The sequence below is a fragment of the Phoenix dactylifera genome, chromosome 7 (genome assembly GCF_051530095.1).
Source record: "Phoenix dactylifera cultivar Ajwa chromosome 7, Ajwa_hap1_PhDact_Kaust_v1.1, whole genome shotgun sequence".
NCBI classification, from domain to species: Eukaryota; Viridiplantae; Streptophyta; class Magnoliopsida; order Arecales; family Arecaceae; genus Phoenix; species Phoenix dactylifera.
The window spans coordinates 4,734,659-4,758,377 of NC_143196.1; the positions used below are offsets into that span (position 1 = coordinate 4,734,659).

Sequence of the window (23,719 nt, forward strand, 5' to 3'; positions counted from 1 at the left end):
AGAAGGACGAAGGCGAGATGAAGAAACATTCAACTTGCATTAATTTTCATTGTTTCAGGGCCGAGGCCCATACAATTTGGCAAAACGCCGGTATACAAAAAAAAAAAGAAGACAACGAAAGGTACAAGAGGTCAGCTTGGAGGAACTCCCGGGTCGGGAACGTCGGGCTCGTCCGCAGGAGGTAGGGAAGCAGCAGGAGAACCAACAGGCAATGGCGCCGGAGAGGAGTCGAGAAGGGAGATCTCGCTCAGGTCAACTTCGGGGTACTTAGCCGACACCCTTGCCAGGCCCTCCTCGAAGCCTAAGACAAAGGCTTCGGCCCCCGCGTCCGACGCGTCACGGACAAACTCGTCGGACTGACGATAGGTCTGTACTGCCTCCGACATATCATGAGCGAACTCGGCGGACTGGCGATAAGCCTCTACCGCCTGACGCCCGATTTCCGCACTCCTCTCGGCCAGCGCCGCCTCTGCCTGCTCCATAATCTGGGCTTTCGCCTCCAAGACCTTCGCCACAATCCGGCCTTCCGCCTCGGTGGAGACCCTCAGCAGCTCAGCCCGAGCCTCCTTGTGCTTCGCTTCGGCAGCAATGCGAGCAGCCTCAGCCTCCGTCAGGCGCGAATGAAGCTCCTGATCGCTCGCACGGGACTTCTCCAAGGCCGACTCCAATTCGCCCAGCTTAGCTTCAAGAGACCGGGTTCGGTTGCGGGCGTTGTCGGCTGACCGCTGGGCCTTCTCCCACCTCTCCCGGTAGTCGGCAGCCTTCCGGGACTGCTTCTCGGCCCGCTCATCCGCCTTCTTGACCTCGCCCTCGAGACCCGAGGCAACCTTGAGCTGCTCCTGAGCCTCCAATAGTTGCTTCTCGAGGGCAGCAAAGCCGAGTGCCCGCTCTTCGGCCTCCCGGAGCCTCGCCTCGAAGTCCCCGGTCGTCCTGCCTGCCACAGCCTGGCCTCCCTTTTCCACTGCTTTCAGCCGGTCCTCGGCCTTCGCCAGAAGCCCCGCCTGTTCCTTGTAGCACTCCTCCAGACGGATCATGTACTGGGCGAGCTAAGAAATAGGAAAAATAAGGGAGTCAGGCGGAGAACAACAGAGCCAATAAATGGTGAAAAGCGGCCAGAAGAACACTCACCGACATGAGACAGACACAGCTGGCAGCCCCAATGTCAGAGACCTCCAACTCCCGGACCCGCCGACGGTCCTTCTCCAGCAGCACTGTTTCGATGAGATTTCGGGCGCCATCGGTAGTGAAGGCAGACCCCGATTTCTCCCCAGAGCCGGACGGTGGTTCTGCAGCCTTACCCCTATCCATCGCCTGGGGAAGAGTCCGGCCGATCGCGCTCGGGGCGGGGGTCACCCCAGGAATTGATAGGGTCCCGCTCGGTCGGGGCCTCGGCGCGTCCCTCCTCGAGTCATCAGGAGCCGACCGAGTCGAAGGCCGGGTCGGGGACCGATCACGTCCGACCCGTCCGTCTCGGGCAGGCTCGGATGATACCTCCGGAGTAGCGGCAATCTTACCACCGGAGGGCTGATACAGCGTCAGCTGCCGGTCCGTGCCCACGACGTCTCCCTGATCGGTGGGCCCGGACTCGTCGGTCGGTGTCGGAGGCACCTCCTTACGGGACTTCTTCGCCGGTGGGGCCCCGCTCGGAAGAGCTCGTTTCCTCCTCTGGGCTGCTTCCAGCAGGGACGCCCTACCAACAGCCTTTGTCTTCACCGACCGCATGACGTCGTCGATCTCTGCAAAAAGGACGGGATAGTCGGAGACGGAGAAACCAAAGAAAAGAACGGGACGAAAGAAGGGAAAAAGTCAAGAAAGAATCGGTGGCGGACTCACGGTCGGTGGGGACCGAGCTCAGACCGACATTCACCAAAGTATCCTCGGAAATAAGGCGGGCCACCGGGGGGAGCTGGCCCTCGGCAACCAACCCCTTCAAGGCGGCCAAGCCATCGGACTCCTCCCTTGACAGTCTCGATAGGCCGATCGGAGACTTCATCGGGGTCTCCCAGGTCGCCCTGATTTCCCAAAAGGGATCTGCATCAACAAAAAAGAAGCGCTCCTTCCATTTGTGAATGGAGGTAGGAGCCTCCTTGACAAGGCCGCATCCTCGCCGCGCTGCGAAGCACCACCACCCTTTGTCCTGGGGGTGGCCGCTCAGGCTGTAGAACTCCCAAAAAACATTCAGGGTGGCGGGGATCTCGTGCATACGGCAGAGAACCTGGAAGACCGTCAGGGCCCGCCACGAGTTCGGCACCAGTTGCGTCGGTGCCACTCTTAAACCCCGTAGCACCTGCATGACCAAGTCCGAAGGGGGAAAGCGGAACCCGGCCTGGAGAATGCCCTCATTGATGGCGATCTTCCCTGGAGGAGGATGGGACATCCTCTCCTCAGGCCCCGGGAGCGTGGCGTTGCAGGCCTCGGGAAGGTGGTACCGAGCCACGAGTCTGTCTAAGTCTGTGGCGACCAGCTCCGACTTAATTTGGTCTGCTCTCACTTCGCCCATTCCTAATGGCCAATAAACCTACGGTCAGGACGGGGACAGGAAGGGGGGAAAGACCGGAGCGACTGGAGTACACTAGTATAAGAGGGGAAAGTATGGAGAGCCCTAAGTAGAAGAATGGGGAAAACTCACCGGAAAAGAGGTAAGAACGGCTCCGAGAGCGCCAAAAGGAGAAACAAATGAACAGTCCGACGGCAGCAACAGCTGCGCAAAGGGGAAACTTGAAAATATCTGTAAAGAAGAAGACGGACGGGGAAAGGCCCCCGATTAAATAGGCGGAAAGGCAAGTGACGCCTCGATGACGCCAGAGGACGCCTGGCTGCCGAAGGGTCGCTCGCGCCCCAAAGGCGAATCGACACCATTAAGGAAGGATGTCCGCCGAAATCCTCAGACTGCCAGGTCAGCAATAACCGCCATACGCCATAAAAAGGGCGGGGAGCTCGAAGCGCGCGCGCCTCTCCGAGGAACGGCGGCAATCCCGAAACATCACTCCCTTCACCTGTTCCCCTTCTGGTTCCAGGCTCGGAAGTGGGGGGCTACTCTTACGGGGGAAATAAGCCGCCATGCCCCACGTGACCGGCACGCGCGCCCAGGAAGACTACGGCTGCCCTTTGATCCAGCAATCCGATCCCGAGTCGGACATCCTCGGCTCCGCAGCCCGACCCCGAGTCGGCTGCCCTTTGATCCAGCGCTCCGACCCCGAGTCGGACATCCTCGGCTCCGCAGCCCGACCCCGAGTCGGCTGCCCTTTGATCCAGCGCTCCGACCCCGAGTCGGACATCCTCGGCTCCGCAGCCCGACCCCGAGTCGGCTGCCCTTTGATCCAGCGCTCCGACCCCGAGTCGGACGTCCTCGGCTCCGCAGCCCGACCCCGAGTCGGCTGCCCTTTGATCCAGCAATCCGACCCCGAGTCGGATATCCTCGGCTCCGCAGCCCGACCCCGAGTCGGCTGCCCTTTGATCCAGCAATCCGACCCTGAGTCGGATATCCTCGGCTCCGCAGCCCGACCCCGAGTCGGCTGCCCCTTGATCCAGTGCTCCGACCCCGAGTCGGAGATCTCTTGATAACGACAGGCTATTCCCCAGAGGCACGCCGCGGCCTCCTGCTCCACTACTCCCTGCAACGGCTGTATCCGATGCTGCTCCACGATCTCCTGCATCAGCCGTACAAAGCGGAGCCCCACTATGCCCTGACGTGGCCGTACCCGGTGCTGCTCCACGACGCCCTGTAACGGCCATGTCAGTGGCCACACCATCGTGCCCCACGATAACGAACCCCCCTGAGAGACCCCCCAGCCAGGTATATATGCGGCTGGGGGGAGAAAGGGGGGGAGGTGAGCAATATCTCCCAGAGCACTCTCTTACTTGCGATTATCACCTCTCCTCCTCCTCCAATCTCCTCTGACTTGACCGTCGGAGGGCCATCACCACCCTGGTGGTGGTGCAAGGCTTGTTTGCAGGTTTCTTGGCGGAAGGTGGAGCGCAACCAACACCAACCAAGACAACTCAGACGGAACCCCGTTCACACCGCAGTGCCAATCGTTCTCGGTTTGGACCACCAGCAACACATACATACATATATATATATACACACATACATATATATATATATACACATACATATATATATATATATACACATACATATATATATATATACACATACATATATATGTATATATGTATATATGTATATATCTATATGTGTATGTATATATGTATATATACATATATATGTATATATGTATATATGTATATATCTATATGTATATATGTATATATCTAGATGTGTATGTATATATGTATATATCTATATGTGTATGTATATATGTATATATCTATATGTGTATGTCTATATGTATATATCTATATGTGTATGTCTATATGTATATATATATATATATATATATATATATATATATATATGTATATATATATATATATATATATATATATATATATATATGTATATGTATCTATATGTGTATATATATATGTATATATATGTATATGTATATGTATCTATATGTGTATATATATATGTATATATATATATATGTATATATATATATATATGTGTGTGTGTGTGTGTGTGTGTTTTATATATATATGCATATGTGTATATATATATATATATATATGTGCGTGCGTGCGCGCGCGTGCGCATGCATGCGTGCCTATGTGTGCGTGCGCGTGTGCGTGCGTGTTGAAACTGCTAAATAGAGTTCTCAAATAAATTATAAAAAAATATACATGAATGGCTAGCAATAGGTCCATGCAATTTATATATAGAATTGTTCGGACAAACAAGTCATTATAAATTCTATAAAAATATATTAATTGTTATTATAGAATTATATATGTATATCATTATTTACATCCCATCTTGATAACTTGGCTGGAGGTTATGAGTAAGTGTTATATAGATCAGGTTTGATGGAATCAGAGAAAATAAGGGTCATATGCTCTCGTTAAAGTAGACAAAGGATTGGCCATGATGAATTTCACTAAGTGAGAAGGTATAGGCCAAAGAATGAAGGATTGGGTATTTATGCTTCACTTTAAGTAAAATGTATTTTTCAATGTTTAATTTATTGTTATTTTGTAGCTAACAGCATATACTTGTTGTCCATGATTTAATTTTTTAAGCATGTATTAGATATATTATTAATAAACTTCTTAAAATATGGAGTGCCTAGCTTAATTGACTCTTCAAGATATAATATTTAATATCATATACCTCCATCCAAACCCGAACACGAAACATATTTTTATTACCCTAACCTCGTTCCGACTTATCCTTCAATAGATCAATTGTTGAACAAAAGTTAAACCAGAAACCTGAACGAGTGGTCTAGGTTTAGTAACACTCGGATATGGCTCAACCAATAGCACTTCTAGGCCTAAGATGCCAAACATATGATTGGGCAATCCAACAATGATTTCCAGTAGAAAAGAAGCCATTCATCGCTTGACCCAAGCTGTGATGAGCAATAAGGGTGTTAAAATTCACTTCCATAATCTCTACTAATAGTCTCTGATTGAGCCATCTCTATGGAGTGTTGACAATGTACTAAAGATATATTGTAGAAACGGCAAAAAAAAAGAGAATTTTCAATATCATCTAATGCTTACAAGCGACAAGGACTTCGAGCCTTCCATAGTCAAGGGTTTTGCCTCATTGACAATGAAATAGAGGTAGATGGTTGTTGAAGTCTGCTCCCCTTCTTTCCATGCTTTTCACGTTGAGAGAGAGAGAGAGACTTCGATGAGGACTTGGTAACTACCGGACCAAATTAAGAAGTGGTTATCGATTGGAACAGGTCTACCACTCAGCTATTCGACCAATCCAACCACCAAGGGGCACATATAATGATGATCAAAACAAAAAAGAGGACGATACAAGTATGCTTATGCATGTTGCTTCTTGGTTGGACTAATCCACTTACTCAATGGTGGATCTGGTCCAATCAATAATTACACGGACCAAAAAGTCTACAGTGTTATATCACTTTTCATACAGCTATCCTAATCTTCGGAACCTTGAACTTAAATGCTGACTTTGTCTTTGACTAATTCAGCCTTCAACGTCAGCCATAGATCTGATATCTGATATTTTCATTTTTACATGATAAATTATTATTTTTATATTATTCAAAAATAGAGAGGGCTTCTACTTAGCCTACGAAGCTAAAGGTTGTATATGGGCCTCATCTCAAAGCAAGGAAAAAGGGACCATCTCATTTCTCATGTCCTCTTAAAATTTTACAATTTTTTTTTGTCCACTAGGCTACTTGTTTCTAGCAATTACTCTCATCTATTAAGTTCCAATCAAAATCTGCCGAATCAGTACCAGAACCTATATCGATTGACGCCTGGTATGGTTCGGTACCGGACCGAACTAGTAGGGCTGTGGTAGGTGGCTCGTATCCAACTCGATTCGAAATAAGGTTGACTTGGTGTGAACCTGCGAACCGACCGGTTCGCACCGCATCCGCACTGAACCAGCCAGTTCTGAGTGGTAAAGGACCAGTTCCGACCGGTAGGAGCTGGAAGCGAATGTGAATGACGAATCGACTCAATTTCGTACTGGGTCGGTTTGGTACGATCTGAACTGGACGGTTCGGTCTGGTTCGGCAAATCTTCATCTTAAATTTTTGAAACTGAGTATTTCCGAAGATATAGATTAAGATAATTCTCACTCATTCTCTCTCTCTCTCTCTAATTCCTTGGTGATGGGAAAAGCAACAGGAGTCAAGGAGATGACAGAGGGGAAGAAGAAGAGTTTAACATATTTCATTTATAGCCTTAAACCAATTTAATAAGTTTATTGCTGTCGTTATGCCACATAAGCTGTCCCATGCCTCTGTCCCACAGATGGTTAAAAATAGCATTTTCCTATTTTAAATTGAGTTATCAGGTAGTTGCATACCATACCTATTTTTATCTTTGCTAGGTGTATATTGAATCTACAAATCTAATTGTGGCTCCATTTGTTGGTCATTTATTGTAAAGAGTAAGAATTAAACAGATTCTCAATGAAAAGTTCCAGAATTAGATGTTTAAATAAACTAAAAAGAAGAAGAAATTAATGTGAAGAAAGAAATGATAAATCTAAGATGTGTTGTTTTCTCTAGTATTTTTAATATTTTTTATTCTTTCACTTGGCAGTGGAACTATATATTTTATAATCACGGAATCCAAATCTACATTAGCCCATAGTCTACTAGTATCTTAGAACATAATTTCTAGTTTTAAGGATTTATCCAATTTACGGATAAATGACCCATCAAATCAAAAAGTCATACCCAAACTCAACTTGTTCACAACTAGTGAAAGAATAATGCCCTACAAGATAGGATTTCTTTTGATTTTCCAACTCATGTACATGACATTTTATTATAAATAAAAAAAAGTATTATATTTCATCATATGCTGCATCTTATATTTATGATAAACCTTATAGATTAGGGCAATGGTTTTAGGGCTATGATGAGATCATGCAAGTGAGACCTAAAATCCTAAAATCCTAATCTAAAATATTTTTAGTTGTTGGTACATTAAGTCGGGGATCAATGTTACCGAAAAGACTAGCACATCCTTTGTATGCTTAATGGAGAGGGTGATTGATCTCACAATCACTTGTGTGGAGACACTAATACAAGAATGTGGGTGCTCATTAGAGAATGAGTTCACTGAATTGACCTGCTAAGAGAATATCTTATGGAGTCTTATTTACATGTCAAAAGATGATTCTCTTAGTGGGAGTTGTGCAACTGATCCTTTGACCTAAGAATATCATGGTATCTTGTGCACATGAATCCATATTTTGGTTCATACTCATTCATAACTAAAGTCGTGTACGAGGTGTTCTGGATATGGTAGATTGTGCACGAAGGTTGTGAGTAGGTCAACAAGAAATCAATCACTTCTAGTAAGAGAAAATCGCATCCTACTTACTCTAATCATATGATAATTCATAAAGTCTTTGATCAAAACAAAATGAAAATTAGAAAGAGCTTCTAATGTTTCATTATTAAAATTATCATTAAAAGATTGAGAGAGACATGAATATGTAATTGAGTTTGACATAGATCCATACTCATATACATATTCGGGATGCAGATTGATTGAAGAATTAAATTGCACATTAACTTGCCATTGAAGGATATATTTGGTATTTTTACCAAATTTTATATCTTCCAGGTAGACATAATACGTTGCTAGACGTCAATCTTGTCTTGTAGGTTTGATCGAATTAAAGAATTTGATTCGATCACCAATTAGAAAGAGTTCGAATTGTTAAGCTCGAGTTTGCACAGTTTGAACCTAAATTGATTAGAAGAATTCTAATCAAATCGGGTCAACTTGCACCTGGATCTACTGTTGGCTAGATATGGAACCCAATGGGTCACACACAAGAAAACTAATTAAGGATCTAATTAGATTAGATCATGTTTGCAGAATGAACATGCTAGCACGTGTTGCAAACTCTAGCTCCTAATTTGAATTGGATTTGAATTTGATTCTCGATTTGGATTGATCTAATTAAATTGGCCTTTTGGTTAGATCATATCCTAGTTTGGGTTAACCAAGAGTTGGCACCTAATTGGCTTGGTTTGAACCCAACTGGATTGGGTTTGATGGCGCCATAAATAGATAAGAATGAAAAATCTGTTTGGATAAAGGAATCTTATCCATTTAACTTTCTACTCTTATCTTATCTTTTCCTCTCTTATCTTCTCACGTCTGTATCCATATGGGGCGCCACCTTCTGATTAACTTCAGCCCTTGGATGATTGGTTGGCGCCTCACTAATGCTTGGCACCCCTTCGGAAAAAACACCGGTAAAATTCTGCATGAAGAGTCCTTCTGCTTTAAGGCGACTCTTCAGTGTTTTGGATTTAAATTTAAATCCAGAAGGGGTGTGGGCATGTAGGGCATGAAGAGATAAGGTCTAGAGGCGCCACTTATGGCGTGAAGAGATAAATGAGGCACCTCTTCCTTTTCTTTAGGCGTGTGGATAAGGATGCATCTTTGGAGATGCATCCTCCAGCCAAAGCCAAGCACCCCTCCGCCAACTATAAATAATTGGCATTTCTCAGGGTTTTACTCACTTAATTCCAATCCCTTCTTTCTTACATCTCTCTCCAAGGTTGTTCTAAATTAAGACAAAAGATCTTCTTTAAGACAAAAGGCTTAGAAGGAGAATTAGAAAGAAAAAGACAATTAGAAGGAGGAAGAAGGAAGCCAAGAGAAAAGGGAGAAAGGCAAAGCACTTGAAAAGTGTTATTTTGCCTAGAAGCCAATTGAATTCTTTAGAAATATTCAGCATCAAGAATCAAGTTCTTTCGGAGTTAGAATCTTAAAGCAAGTTCCCGTGTGGATCAACGTTGGAGGGCGAACACTTGGGCGCCTAGTGAAAATTCTGAATTTTGAAATTAGCGTTTCAGGTATTCTTCTATTTCTATATTTATTTTAAGTTTGATTGTAATCATTAAGGTGCTCTTGGGTTTAGAATTTGATGTTTCGAAATTTTATTATGAAAATTTTTTGAATTCCCGCGCTTTCACTGCGCCCCTACATCATAGAAATCCTAACAACTAGATGGGTCTCAAGTAAACAAACCGAATTATACTGAATATCTCATCCAACTTCATTTATATTTTGACGAGTTAATGGATTCTAATAATGAAATCCTCATCCATAATCAAAAAATTATCTAAAAGGTTGCTAACCCAAGTTTCACATAAAATTATCGAGGGTGAAAGTGATGTTTGACCTTGGACTAACACCCCAGCAGTCCACCTGCACGCGAACCCCTCATAAATCTTTTATATTTTTGCGCCAAAAGAAAGTTAAAACTATCACATATTACAAATTCGTGGAGTAGGAATCAGATACATTGCAAGCTAAGTTTGCTCCAAACTCCATAAAAAATCTTTGCCATTAGAGAACCAAAATTCTCAAGGTTTACTCACATGGTTCGAATTTGCAGCTGCATTGCTCTTGTGGTGAGTATTCACAAATTTATTTTGTTATACCATCGCTAATTTTAATACGATACGGTCAGTATGGTACATTTTTTTTTAAGTTTAAAATGGACTTGCTCACTAGCCAGTTTCACTAGGAACGAAGTTTACACTTTTCTTTTACATGGCAACATATATATTGTCATGAGATTATTTCATAATTCAATTTCATTTCATTTTCATAAAAGCAACATCTGTGAATGGAAGTCAAAAAAAAGGAAATCACTAAAATACTTTTAAAAGGAAAGCATTAAAAATGTAGATGCCACGCATGTTTGAGAGAAATTGGAGGTCCTGTTTTGAATTTTATTTACACCTTTAATTTGTTTCCATATGAATATTGTCAATTTGATTCAATTTGAGTCGTTCCTATATAAATATAGCCATTTCAATTTCAAATTGTTAGAACCATAAGATGCCAATTAATTTGCCAACTTCCATTCCTTTTCTATTGATACCTTGTACCAAATGAAATCTATGGATATTCCGCCATCACGGGGATTGGTCGTGCATTTTGTCCGGAGATTCTTCCAGCTTTTTGAAGCAAGCAAGGTGGCAATTTGCCGAGGATTTGGGAAGCCTATGACGTCCCCTGAAACCTAGAAGTTCCATTTTAGACATTTGAACAAATGGATACCATCACTCACGTCACTAATTCCTCGGCTCAATGATCTCGAAATTTGGTTCCTTTACTTCTAAAATCCCAAATGCCAGCACACCGAGGTCTTAATTAGTCCTCAATTTCAGTCATACACAGCATCTTTCCTTCTCAAATCCATGCTCATGGCCAACTTCCCAAATGGCCAATTTAATCCCAAAAGCATTATTAGCCTCCATGCTTTCAAATTCCTTTTGGTTTCTTGCAATTCCAACATTAGGTCCCACGCCGGTCCAACTTTTGTCGAGTTCGGCTCTGGTCCTCTGTGGAACACCTTAGAAAGTATAGTTGTAGCCTTACTTTAGTACATATTTACATCAAACCATGCAAAAAGATTGCACTTGTGTAACTTAGGTCGATCCTGACATCGTAAGATGATTCCATTGCATTCTTCAGCTGCTATTGCTAATGAAAATCTATGCCCAAGGAACTAATTTGCGACTTGAAAGAAAATGCAAAAATTGACAACTCTAAAGTTGTTTTTTTTCTTCACACCATACGAATATGAGTACAGCCAATCATATAAGAGAAAAGAAGTTGGCTAAACTCTAAAGTCGCGTTTGCGAGACACCAGAATCATATTGGTTTCTCTGTCTAAAAGGGCCGAAAGGGCCAAGGCCCACCTGTCCCCTGGAAAGGGAAAGAGTCACCCAACTTGACACAAGGCCTACAAAAGTTGGTCATTTTTTATAATAGGATCCCTCACTACTATCACTTCTTTTCATAGATTTTTCTTTGTCAACCAACATAACCAACCTCCTCCTTTGTATACTATTTACACTTTCTCAGTGTTTTATATTTTATTATGCTTTATCTCCACTCTTCCAGGCCAGCCGATAAGAACACATCACAAGATCCCTTAGGCCATGGCTGACCTCAATAAACAAAAGGGTCATGTGAACACCCCACAAGAGGGGCATGCGAGGGCCGGGCCACAGCCCAAAGGGTAATTGCAATGCCTTGGCCTAAAAGAAATGGCAAGCCTGCACCCTTTGCTTTCACCTTTTTATTTCCTCTCTTCTCTCTCTCTTCCCTCCACTTGTCCCCCCTTCAAAAATCCCAACCTCCCCTTATAAATCTCCACCTCCTTCCCCTTCTTTCCTCCACGGAAGTGAAAGGAGTCCATGGCCCAACAGCAGCAAGAGAAGTGGGTGACCTTCGACGAAGAAGAGGAGGCCCTTTCGCTCTCCGACTTTCCGGTGATCGCCGACGGAGCTAAACATGAGGAGAAAAGAAAGCCTTCTCCCGACCCCGTCGAGGACTTCGAGTTCCGGGTATCGGTAGGAGGGGGCCTTCTCTCCAAGGCGGCGGAGACCGACATGTGTGCTGCTGATGAAGTCTTCTTCCAGGGCCAAATCCTGCCACTAAGGCCCTCCGTTAGCTCCGACAGCAGCCTCTTCAGCACCAGCCGGTGCGCATCGAGGTCGGAGTCCATGGACCGATACTCCTCGGCCATTTCCAGCCTAGGATCTTGTGAAAGCAGCCGGAGCAACAGCAGCAGCAGTACAAGCAGCAACAGCGTCAGCAGAAGCCACTCATCCAGCAGTCGCTCCAGCATCATCTGCGATCCACCCCGGGCATCAGTATCCAATAACTTCTACACCCACCCGAGCCCGACGCCACAAGTTCGCATCGTCGGGGGGGGGAGGAGTGCAGGTCGGAGGAGCATCAGCTCATCAGCACCTGGGTGGGGAATCCTTCGGTTGGGCGTGGTCAAGACTCCCGAGATCGAGTTGTACGACTTGCGGTCTCGAAGATCCAGCAGTGGCGGCGTGAACAACCACCCCAAGAGGATCAATGGCGACGCCGAGCATCGGAAGAAGGTTTCGGAAGCCAACGATGGCAGCAGGAGTGCTGCATGTACTCATGATGCTGATGGCAAAAGGAAAGGTGAGGAAAAAGTGGAAAAGAAGGTGCAGTGGCTTATGGGACGTGGGTTCGGGTGCAAGTGCTCGCTGGATTCGGTGGAGATAATTTCTTCCAAGGTAGTGATTGCAAAGAAGAAAAAGGAGGAGGGGGAGGGCTTGAAAAGGGGTGAAAGCATGTGCCGCAGTAGGATTTTTGAATGGTTGGAGGACCTTTCTGTAACAAAGGCCACAGGGAATTAATAGGAGGAAGAGGAAGAGGATGTAGTTGGGGTGGAAAGAGGATGGTTTTGACTTGTCCATCATTTGAGTCCTGAGTTCTTTCCTTTTGTTCTGTGATGGTTTCTTTCTTTCTAGGGGGTTTAAATGGGTGGGTATGCTCTGCTTTATGGAGCTTTTGTTTTGTTTTTTTTTTTTCTTGTTTCTTTTCCTGCTCTCTGACATGTTTCTTGTGGGGAGATGGTATGGTGGGTTGGAGGTCATGATAAGGCCGTGAACTTTATACGGCGCACTGATGGTGGTGGTGGTGGTGGTGGAAATGGCAATGTACAATTTGGTTGGTTAAGGTACATAAGTTCAATGGTCTCTCTCAAATGTTGATGAGTTCATACTTGGTTTCTTTACCTTAGTATTCTTTTAAATGAATATTTTGATTTTTTTTTTTCAATTGTCAACTAAGTAATCAGTGATGAGGAAATTTGAATTGCTGTTATGAAATGGATGGATATCACAGTATTTTTTTTTTTAAGAAAATTTTGGCCACAATTCAATTAAGATCTTCTCTCTCTCTTTTTTCCCCTTCTTTTTCTTTAATATCCATTTCAAACATAACTTGCTTTCTTCCCTTCGCTTCACATGCGAGATAAAAAAGGGAAAGGTAAAAAGTCAGGGTCCAAATCCATAGAAAAAGAGAAAAGAGAATATAGATGAAGTTACGGAAGGGAAAAAAAAAAAGGCAAAAAGAAAAGAAAAAGGCAGTTCTACTGTAATTTGATGTGTCCAATAACAGATTTTTTTTTCATTTTTTCTACATCAAAAAACAAAAAAAACATTAAATAAGGAGGCTTTTGCATAAAACTACATCCTCCTCTTCCATTGGCAAATCGAGTTTCTTTTCTTTTTTCTTTTTTTTGCAGCTTTGTTATTTTTGACAAGAATATCTTGGCAGTCTAGCGTTATTCATATGTTTTGTTTACGAGAGTGGGGAGAGAAGGAAAACATAGGTAATTTAGAAGGGTCACGTCTCCCTGTTTCAACCCCCACCACCTCCTCTCTCTCCCTCTCTTAAACACTAAAACCTCTGTCTCTCTCTCTTACCCTTTCTTTTCCAATGGTCCAAGTCTGTCTCCCTCTTTCCCCAATCTATGCACAACACCACCCTTAACTACAAGCTTTTGGCTTCTCCTAGACTCAGTGAGGAGGACCAACGCAAGACATGGCTTTAAGTTTGAGATGGAACTTAAGGAACCAAGCTACGTCCGGTTCTCCAACCTCATCTACTATGAGAAGAGAATAGCAAGCGTTCATGCAATGGCAGACACGTCGAGCCATATGACTTTGTAGAGCATTGGATCATGGCGGATGCTACTATGCAATATAGCTAACAAAATCCAGCCTGCTCGTGTAAAAGAAAATTAACTAGAATGAAGGGATGAGCCAAGGATGAAGCTCCAAATGTTCGCATGCATCCTGGTCAACCATAGAAGAAGATATATCCAAAACCAACGCTGTAAAGTAAGAACAAGATGCAAAAATTGCATACAAAATGGACATAACCCAAGGTCGTGCAAGTTATGTGCATAGCATGCCTCCATATGGGAAGGCTTAGAAGTTGGAACTAATTTATCTTTCATTCCCAGACAAAGACTACATGTTCTCAGATAATTATGATCTTGTCTTGTTTTGCTTCAGCATTTTGTTGCAATCTTGTGGAGTTTTGAAATACATGTCATGTTTGTCCTCCTTTTTTGACTTTGTTAACAATACTCTATTTTGATCTTTTTTATGAATGAGATATTTTATGAACTTGGAGGTATGTATGGCCATCTCTGTTGTGCATACTTTGTAGTCCCTCGTAGCGTACAACTTGACAAGTTCATGTCAAAATTTACAAGAAAAAGGCTTGCACAAGTATTAATTAGGGAATGCCCAAGTGTTGAGCATGGAAGGGAACAAAATCGTCGATGGTGTTGATCAGAAAAAATCATATGGAGCGGGCCATTTTTTTTTCCACATCTTCTATAGCATGCAACTTAATATAGAAACTCAAAAGCCATATTGGGACGGAACTTTTTTTTTTTAATTAATGGAGTCTATCCGTTTTGTAACTTAAAAAAAAAAATATCACGATATATGCATGAAGAGGTTAGGCAATCCGCTCATCTGCATCTTCTCTTCTTCCTCATCAATCTTCTCTTTGTCCGTCCGTAAGATTTCCCTCCTCTTGAAGTATGTATTGGGTTGCCGGATAACTAATTTGTTAGGTATGTATCACCTAGCCATAGATTATGTACTAATAAATACTATATCCTGCGAACTATGTATCGATTTGTTTGGAGGAGTGTATTAGGTTCTTACTGTGTATATATCAAAAAAGCATATGGTATATATCAAGAAGCTGACAAGTATGTACCATCTAGTCATGTACTGTGTACTAGTAAATATGATATTCTGTAAACTTTGTATCGATTTGCCTGAAGGTATATTTGAGTCACTAGATGACTAATATGCAAAGTGTATATCGCTTGGTCATGTTCTATGTACTGGTAAATACCATATTCTAGAAACTGTGTATCGATTTACCTAGAGATATTTATTAGGATGCTGCTGGTTATATATCAAATGGGCTAAAAGTATGTATCGGCAAATCATCAAATATGTATTAGCCTCAAACTCCGTATCGCATAACCTCAAGTTCTATATTTGAAAAAAATGCAAAACCTTGAAATAACCCTATCATTTTTATTTGAATCAAAAAATCTCATGAGTGAGCAAAAGAGGAAAGTCTCACGGATAGACGGAGAGAAGTTTGAAGAGGAAGAAGAGAGGATGCATGTGGGTGGATAGCCTAACCTCTTCATATGTGTCTTGTGATTTTCTTTTTTAATTTTCTTAAGTTAGAAAACAGATGGACTCCGTTAGTGAGAAGAATCCTATCCGAATATGGCTCTTAAGTTTCCACATTAAGATGTACGCTATAGGAGATACGGTGAAAAAAGAAGCTCAGTTCATACAATTTTTTCTAGTGTATGTACTGGAGGATTTTTGTTCAAATATAAAAAAGATTTGATATTCCTCTTCAGTTAAATTCTAAAAGCAGGTTGACTATAAATATTGTGGATATATTTTCTTTTAAGCTCTTTAATTTCTCCTTCCATCACATTTTTAACTTTTGTCGTATCAATTTGCTTCTCCTCAACTAGTTCTTCTATATTTCCAACTTTTGATGGACCACAAGCTTGAAGATATGAGCATGTCAGAATACTCCAGAACTTATAATTTGAAAACATCAATATCTCGTGGGAGAAAATTAACCCATCCTCTCCCTCTTTTTCTTTTTCCCCTCTCTTCTCTCCTCCTTTCTTCTTCCTTTTCTCCTTTTCCCTGTCTTTTAACTCACCTCCCACCATGGGGCCAATATAGCTTCTTTTCCTTGGAGCTACTCTTAGCTTCTTCTTTACCACAATCCCAACTCCCGAAGCCTCTTTATTCTTGAATAACTCTGTTTTATTATTTATTTTGCAGAATCTTTGTGTCTTTGTGACTAACTTTAAAAGTATGAATGGGCTCATAAGCTTGAGTTCTAATACCACTATGAAGCATAGAAATCTAACATCAAAGTACTTAGATGTGAAGGTAGAGTCTCGAAGAGGATAGATAGAGCATAACATTATTATTTTCATTCCATGACTTCTTGCTTGCACCCAAGATGACTCTTTGCTAGGACTTACATAGTTACATTGTGATCAGGGGCGGCTCAACCCTTAGGCAACTGAGGCGGTCGCCTAAGGCCCCAGCCCAAAGAAGGCCCACCGTAGAAAATGCCTCAAAGATAAAATGAAAAAAAAGGCCCCTTGTGAATTCGCCTTAGGCCGGCCCACTGTAGAAAAGGCCTCAAAGACAAAATGGCCTTAGGCCCCCAAATACATTGGGCCGCTCCTGATTGTGATCCTTCCCATCTCCTTACATAAATGTATTATAAGTATCCTAAATATATTTCCTAAATAACTATTAAACATTGAGTGACATTATTGAAGAATATCAAAAAACATTCATCAACACTCTAGCATTAACACTTCATAAAATACCTAAACTCATATGACTCTTCACACTTGTCATAACTCTTGACTTATCTTGGACTTGTTCACTCCTTGATATTATAACGTAGGATGGCATGTAGGATTGCTCATGCGAAAAATCAAGTCTACTTTCCATCATATTCTATTTTGAAGGCATAATATACATATTGCCATTTTTGCTTCAGGCTATTATTGCTGATATCAAGTTTGATAGCTTGCAGCACTAATAAAGCAATAAAGAGCAAATCAATTATTTAAAAAATATAATAAATTATATTTCAATGATGTGCATCTCCTCTTTTTTTTTACCTAGCCAAGTAGAAGTCACCTTTGCCACACAACTACAGCATATCACTACCTCATGCCTTACTGACTCAAGCTTTCATTAGCTCTTACAGTTGACAGTCACAGGAGTTGTTGGCCAAAAGTACAGTTGTTAGCCAGAATTATACACACACACACACACACACACACACATATATATATATATATGGAGGTATGTATGTATATGTGCAAAGAAAACCTTCCGGATTATAATGGTCCCCCAATGGGCACCTCATGAAAAACAACAATCGGAGCTCTCTAACTTTTGACATGTTTTCAGAAAGATAAAAGAATGAGAGGGTCACCCCTATTATTACAGTAAGTCATCATGCCACAAGACGTCAGCAGTCTCCAGGCTCAATTACCAAGCTTTAAGCTCTCAAGCCATGCGCCCAAAGATGGCCGGATTTTGAGGCCTCGTTGCAAGATAAAGAAGAGAAATGGGAAAGTCATCCAATGGGAGAGGGCACAAACTCTAAGGATCAGCAACTGCATGTAAAAGCACAAGGGATGATGATTGCATGAGGTTAACGTGAATCAACCGGAAGGGAAAGGCATCTTTTTCCTTCTCTTGCTTGGTGAAACACTATAGTTACTCGAGTGGAATGCCCGGTCTGACCCACTGGGTGTTTGGTTGGAAGGTTTGGAGCCTTGGAGTTTAGGCTTGGAGGTGTTTGATTTGCTGAAGTCTAGCGGCAGTGGACTAATAGATAAAGGTTTAAATTAGCACAATCAGCTCCAACAATTGATAAGGAGGATTCGTCCATTTGAAACTAGCAGACAAATGGAATTTTGTAGGGGGCAGAGGCCATTTGACAGCACTCTGTTTTGGGCTTATATTATCCAAGTTCTTTTTAAGTGGTTTACATCAGATGCTGCTGGAATAGTTAATAAAAGTATTATGCACGCTAAGCAAACCAATCAAAGTTATAGAGTTTGAATTTGGACATTTTGATGAATCAGACAGGGGCAAGTGCAATCCGACGCAACAAGCAAGAATAACAAGTCTCCTCGCATTTTTGTGTCATCTGGCCCTACCTTGTTCTTATCCAGGATGAGAATGAAAAGCATTAGGCAACGGCAAACCCCCTTACCATGTCTCCAGCCCAATAGTATTGCTGGCTTGAAGAATGATGAAGTTTGTATTACCTAACTCGAGAGATATCAGAGATGTGGCATGGCAAAAGACCAAATTCACTATCAGCCAAGACCATGTAGTCCATCAAGAAGCCTTTTTCCACTAATTTTGTTTTTAAAACAAATTCGAACAACATACAACATATCATATTTTACACTCACAGGCACAATAACAAGCACATAAGAGAGAAGGCTGGTACAAGTTGTGCCTCTGCTAATCCAACAATACAAATGACATCACAAGAACAAAATCAGTTCTGTGGGCATCTCCAGCATTGGGCATGTCACGTAACGCTGCGAGAATAAATGAATAAGGGGTTCATTGGATCTTTGTATGTGTTGCCCCATAACCGAAAGATTATAGACTTGCCCGACAATATGGGCAATCCCCACAAGCCCGCAGCCATGGCTCCAAGCAAGTGAAATGGAACCTATGACCGCAACAGAGCTGAATCAGCTCATCCCCCACCAAGAACCTCTCCAGGCATATTGAACACTCGGGCAATGTTTTCATGGCATCACCACCTTCCTCCACATCTTTGAAAACCTCCAGCTGCAGGCTGCAGATAGCCTCCCAGCTGAGTCCCGGAGGCTTTTTCTTGCAAAAATTTTGGAGAGAATATACGTCATCTGCATCATAGGTGAGGTCGGTATATGGTATGCCTGATTCAAACCACTCTCCTGGAGTCTCAGATTCCCTGTCCGCAGAGTTTCTGATGTTGAAGTCATTGCTGAATGCAAATTCACCCAATGACATACCTGAACTTGTGGTTCTCCGCCTATGCAGAGATCGAGAAATGTTATCAACACGGTTTATTGAACTAGAACCCAAATTCTCCATATAAAAGGAATGCATATGAATGACTCTGAAAAACAAATGCTGGCATAATATTATGTGTTAGAGAACCAAATAGAATACGGACTGACCTCCTTTCTGTAAGAGACATTCCTCTAAATCGCTCTAGAAGCCTTGCCTGTGCCTGTATTACAGAACTCGGAAGTCGATCATTTTGAAGAAATCTCAAACTTTCGGCTCTGCTGTTGGCAGTTCCACCATAATTATTGTTGGGTGTCCCAGATATGTTGGTAGCACCATTATCTAACCAAACTGATTCATGTTCCTGAATATGCCAGAAATCAAACTAAGTTGTCATTTCGACATAACATCTCAATAGTTCTGATCTAATCAAAGAAACTCGTCTACCTATTCGTAAGAACTTCAACAATGTATTATTTGTAGGAAAGTCTTTAAGTTACTCGCTGTAGCTCGGATTCCGAAAATACAAGTGTCTTAACCAATAGAAGAGTTTATACTGATTTGATTATTAAAATGGCATATAGGTTCTTGCAAGCAGTAATGGGAGACTATGGATATTGTTGATTTCGATTATTGGCATTCTTAATAAAGGAAGAGACTCAACTGCCCAGGAAAGGTTTTCTTTTCTTTTCATATTTTGGAAGAAGCCCAAGAAAGTCTTTTCAGCTTCTCCGATGTCTTATGCAAATCTGGCATGGAAACCTTTCAGTTGCATTACGCTGCCTCTGGCTTCAGCAAGAGGCTGACCATTTGGTTAAAACTAGCATTGCTGTGACGAACCCTTCATTCTTCTGATTGGTTCTTCTAGTTGAATTGCAACAGGCCAAAGACAGACTTAAGCACTATGATTCAATATCTTCTTTGCTACATGTAAGCCATTAAATTTCATATCAACATAATCTAGAAGCTAAGAGACAGACTGTACTAGGGCAGAAAGAAGGAACCTTGTATTCTATGCAAGGATTCATGTCCCAACAATGCATGTTCTATTCACGACGGGTGTAAGACACTAGTTCTTTCTTGAATCAGGATGTTCGATGGGTGCAAGATAAGAGCTCTCTCTTCAACTAGCACATCCTAACCGTCCCAATTAGTATTGATTGGATGGATGAGGATGGTTGCTTCCCAACACTTGGGATGACTTCGCATCCCAGGACACAATTTTTGCTTCATTTTTTTTTTTTTGTTATTCTTGTTGTTAATGTTTCTCAATCTATCCCATCCATCTCGTTACTGTAGCCACCTAGGACCAGACTGGGACAAGCCCTGATAACAACATTTAGACTATCACTTGTATTTCTGCCTTATAGATGGATTAAGTTCCCCATATCAAAGCATACTTTCTTTACTAAGATCTTAGACTCTTCCAAGTCTCAGTTGAATCATATAAGGTTGCTTCTCGATGCATGAGCTTAAGCTCCATAACTAGTCAGATAGGATTGTTTATCAATCAAATAGTATGTGTCTCTATTTCCCAAAGTTACTTTCTTGGAACTTAGCACAATCATATGGTGCTCATTCAAGCACAGGATTGGTTGTAAAATCATTCTAAATCTGGCCTTTGTCTACAAAGCCAACCCCCAGAACAGATGTTGGCTAAGTTAATCATTACGGATGTTAGGATTTGGCAAATGTTCCAAATTTGCAGCATGTTAATAGTATTATTATCATGAGAAGCTGAATTGGAACACCTGCATCTGTGAACTGAAATATTATTGCTAAATTTAGTTCTCGGCATATTAGCAGAAGCTCCTGTCTGTCTAAGCTAGGAATGGGCAATCAATGCTAAAAGCTTTTCTCCATCATTCAACAATAAGCTGGGAACAGCTCGATACTTTTTAACCTCCCTTATAAATGAATCAAGAGAAAATGGCATCTGACGATTGAAAGAGTAGACATAAGGATTAACAAAAACTGGAACTCTCTTTAGAAGGCAGACCATACTAATTTAACCTTAGATCTTGTTCCTGTATACATATCTGAATCATGTCTTCTTTCCTTCTGCCTCCATTGATCACTAATGTAATAGAGCTGAAGAAGTTCTTATGTAACAAGGGAACAATGAAGAAGGAGCTATCATCTAGTGCAATGGAAAAGCATTTGCAAAAGCCTCAGGCAGGGAAGCCTGAGGGTTCAAAATGTCAGAAATAAGCATTTCCTCTATCAGATAATAGCATCAAAAATTTGATGAGGGCAATATTGGATTGTGGAAGATGCTTGCACTTTGCAATAAAAGCTATTAGCTGAGAAAGCTATTATAGAATATCAGTATTAAAAGATGGCATCTGCGTGCATGGCAAGCTGGAGGACAAACAGAGAATCGAGCATGCATTGCCATTTCTACATTAGATAATGATTTATTTAGACGATGACAATTTTTACTCTGAACCTACTGGTGCCCATGGAAGAAATCGAAAATTTATAAGAACTAATAATGTGAATGCATAATTGTGGAAGTACAGATATCAAATATGACGAGATGTTGCATGAAACAATTTTACAATTTTTTGAACTTTAAAAATGGGCAGGAATCGCATTGTCCCAGAATACTTGAAACAAATTCTAAACATTCTTGCCTCATTTTGGTATGAGCAAAAAAAACCTCTTGCCAGGGCTTTTAATAAAGCACAAGCAGGGTGCTCCTTTGTTGAAGAATGATAGATTCCATCCAATTTAGAGACTCAACTGGTCAATCCCAATTAGTTTAATGGACTGAAAGTTTTCACAGAGATTGAATGACTGCTAGCACAACAGGGGCTGTTGTGAGATCAATCTTAAGAGGAGATAGAACATATGATGGAGCCTACCATTGGATAATAGAAGCTGAATTTTCATCTCTTTTAAGATTGATTGGAAAGATAAATGACTCTCATAAGGAGCCCAAAGGATGGGAGTTTTAAGCCAAGAGTTGGCCAAGTCTTTCTTTAAAATCAGAGTAGGAAGTTGGCAATGCTGGAGTCTTGTGTCCGCAAGAGTTTTTGCAAGGATACAATCCACCAAAAGTGATGAGCAATGCATCAAGTTTGAAAACTGCAAAATATGACAATTTTTATCCTCAGTTATTTTAAAAAATTGGGGTACATGGATCTAAAAAGTGTTTTTCCTTTAATGATAAAACTTTTCACTCGCTAAAGGCATTGAAAATATTTGATCTTTTACAATGTTAAATAAAACTTAATTAATTAATTAGAATCATGGTCAGGCATTTGCTATTCATGTGGAGAGCATACACTAAATTTTGGAGGGAGAAAAAACAAAACTTAGAACAAAAAAAACATAGCCTTTTGTAGAATGAAAGTCATTAAAGATGTTGAAGTAGTTTGTGAATTCCCCTGGTATCCATGCTTGTTTGTCCAATATAAAAACTTAAAACAAATGTCATAAGACAATATTGACCTCAATATTGACTCCGGAAAAGCTTACTAAATAATCTGAAGCATCAGATCAAACACCTTGAGTGCATCATCTGTTATGTACAATCATTGTATGGATAATCAAAGATATAGAAATAAAATCTAGTTTCCAGTTTCTATTATGAACGAAAAATCTAAGACTTCTAGAACCAATTCCTGGATAACTTGATGGCGAAGACCTCATGGTATCGTCAATTTGAAGAACCGAAGACACCATGTACAAAAATTGTTCCACAATTTATCCCTCAAGATTTTACCTTCATATACGTTATACGTACCATTTGGGAGGCGCGATGGTGGCAGGGATGCCGGGCCGGGGGAGCCCCGGCGTTAAAGCGGCGCGAAAAATCGCAGCCATCCCCTCGGCGGTGGGGGCGGTCGCGCGGCGCGCGGCGGCGGTGGGGATGGCGGAGGCCGGTGTCTCGGTCGGATGAGGGGAGAAGCCCGAGCGCTGGCTCTGCCTCCGAGCTCCGGCCCAATCGAGACCTCCGGCTATAGAACAACTCCGAAGCGCTCGTCATGAAATAGACCCCGTCCCTCTTTTTCTCTTCTTCGTCCCTCTCTTGTTCGCAGATGGTTAATATATATATTTAATTGTAAGAAGAATAGGAGGCGGAGGAGGAGAAAGGTAATGAAACGCTTGGGATTTTTTGGCAGGAAAGAGCGAAGGAAGCTACGGTCGAAGACTTTGACGTAATGCGGAAGCTTCAGCGAAGGATCTTGATGAACGAACAGACGGGAACCGTCTATTATTTATGACGATAAGGGCAGTGTTACGAACGAGGACTGATGGCTGCGGCTGGGGCTCGGCTTTACTTCTGATTAAGCTTGAATCAGTTCAGATAAGCTAAACTTGGCTCAGAATTTTTGGACAAAAAGTTATTTCGGTTCAAGCCTGAGCATATCGAACCCCTACAGCTTGACCTGCTCTGGTTGTGCTAGGGCTGACCTTGAATCCAATCTAAACCTGATTTTAAGCTAAATCGAGCCCGACCAAGTCCAACTTAGCACAAACTGACCTAATGTATAAAAATATAATTCATAAAATATGAATTATATTTTATATAGATTATTTATATATTATATAATTATATTTTTTATAATATTGAAATTTATTTATTTTTTATTTTTTGGTATAACGGCAGCTCACATCCGACGAATATAAATGCAACCTATAAA

The 23,719-nt window shown here is 41.9% G+C and overlaps 2 protein-coding genes across 2 annotated transcripts; one reads left to right on the forward strand and one right to left on the reverse strand.

Moving 5' to 3' along the window:
- Positions 1-11,679: 11,679 nt before the first annotated feature.
- LOC103705265 (uncharacterized) lies at positions 11,680-13,136 on the forward strand. The gene has a single exon (XM_088701057.2). It carries the CDS (start codon positions 11,811-11,813, stop codon positions 12,792-12,794), a length of 984 nt encoding a protein of 327 aa, XP_088557183.1. The 5' UTR covers positions 11,680-11,810; the 3' UTR covers positions 12,795-13,136.
- Positions 13,137-18,388: 5,252 nt separating this feature from the next.
- On the reverse strand, positions 18,389-23,195 carry LOC103705266 (putative E3 ubiquitin-protein ligase RHY1A). The gene is made up of 3 exons (XM_008788921.4): positions 22,819-23,195; positions 19,238-19,431; positions 18,389-19,089 (listed from the first exon to the last, which is right to left on the reverse strand). The coding sequence occupies exons 1-3, from the start codon at positions 23,059-23,061 to the stop codon at positions 18,669-18,671; spliced, it is 858 nt and encodes a 285-aa protein (XP_008787143.3). The 5' UTR covers positions 23,062-23,195; the 3' UTR covers positions 18,389-18,668.
- Between the last annotated feature and the right edge of the window lie 524 nt (positions 23,196-23,719).

Bases quoted from the DNA above. Each gene is read 5' to 3' on its own strand.
- LOC103705265 (XM_088701057.2), top strand. From the start codon at position 11,811: ATGGCCCAACAGCAGCAAGAGAAGTGGGTGACCTTCGACGAAGAAGAG.
- LOC103705266 (XM_008788921.4), bottom strand. From the start codon at position 23,061: ATGACGAGCGCTTCGGAGTTGTTCTATAGCCGGAGGTCTCGATTGGGC. The intron at 19,432-22,818 runs GTACGTATAACG...TGGCATATTCAG, and splicing joins ACCATCGCGCCTCCCAAATG to GAACATGAATCAGTTTGGTT. The intron at 19,090-19,237 runs GTCAGTCCGTAT...ATCTCTGCATAG, and splicing joins ATGTCTCTTACAGAAAGGAG to GCGGAGAACCACAAGTTCAG.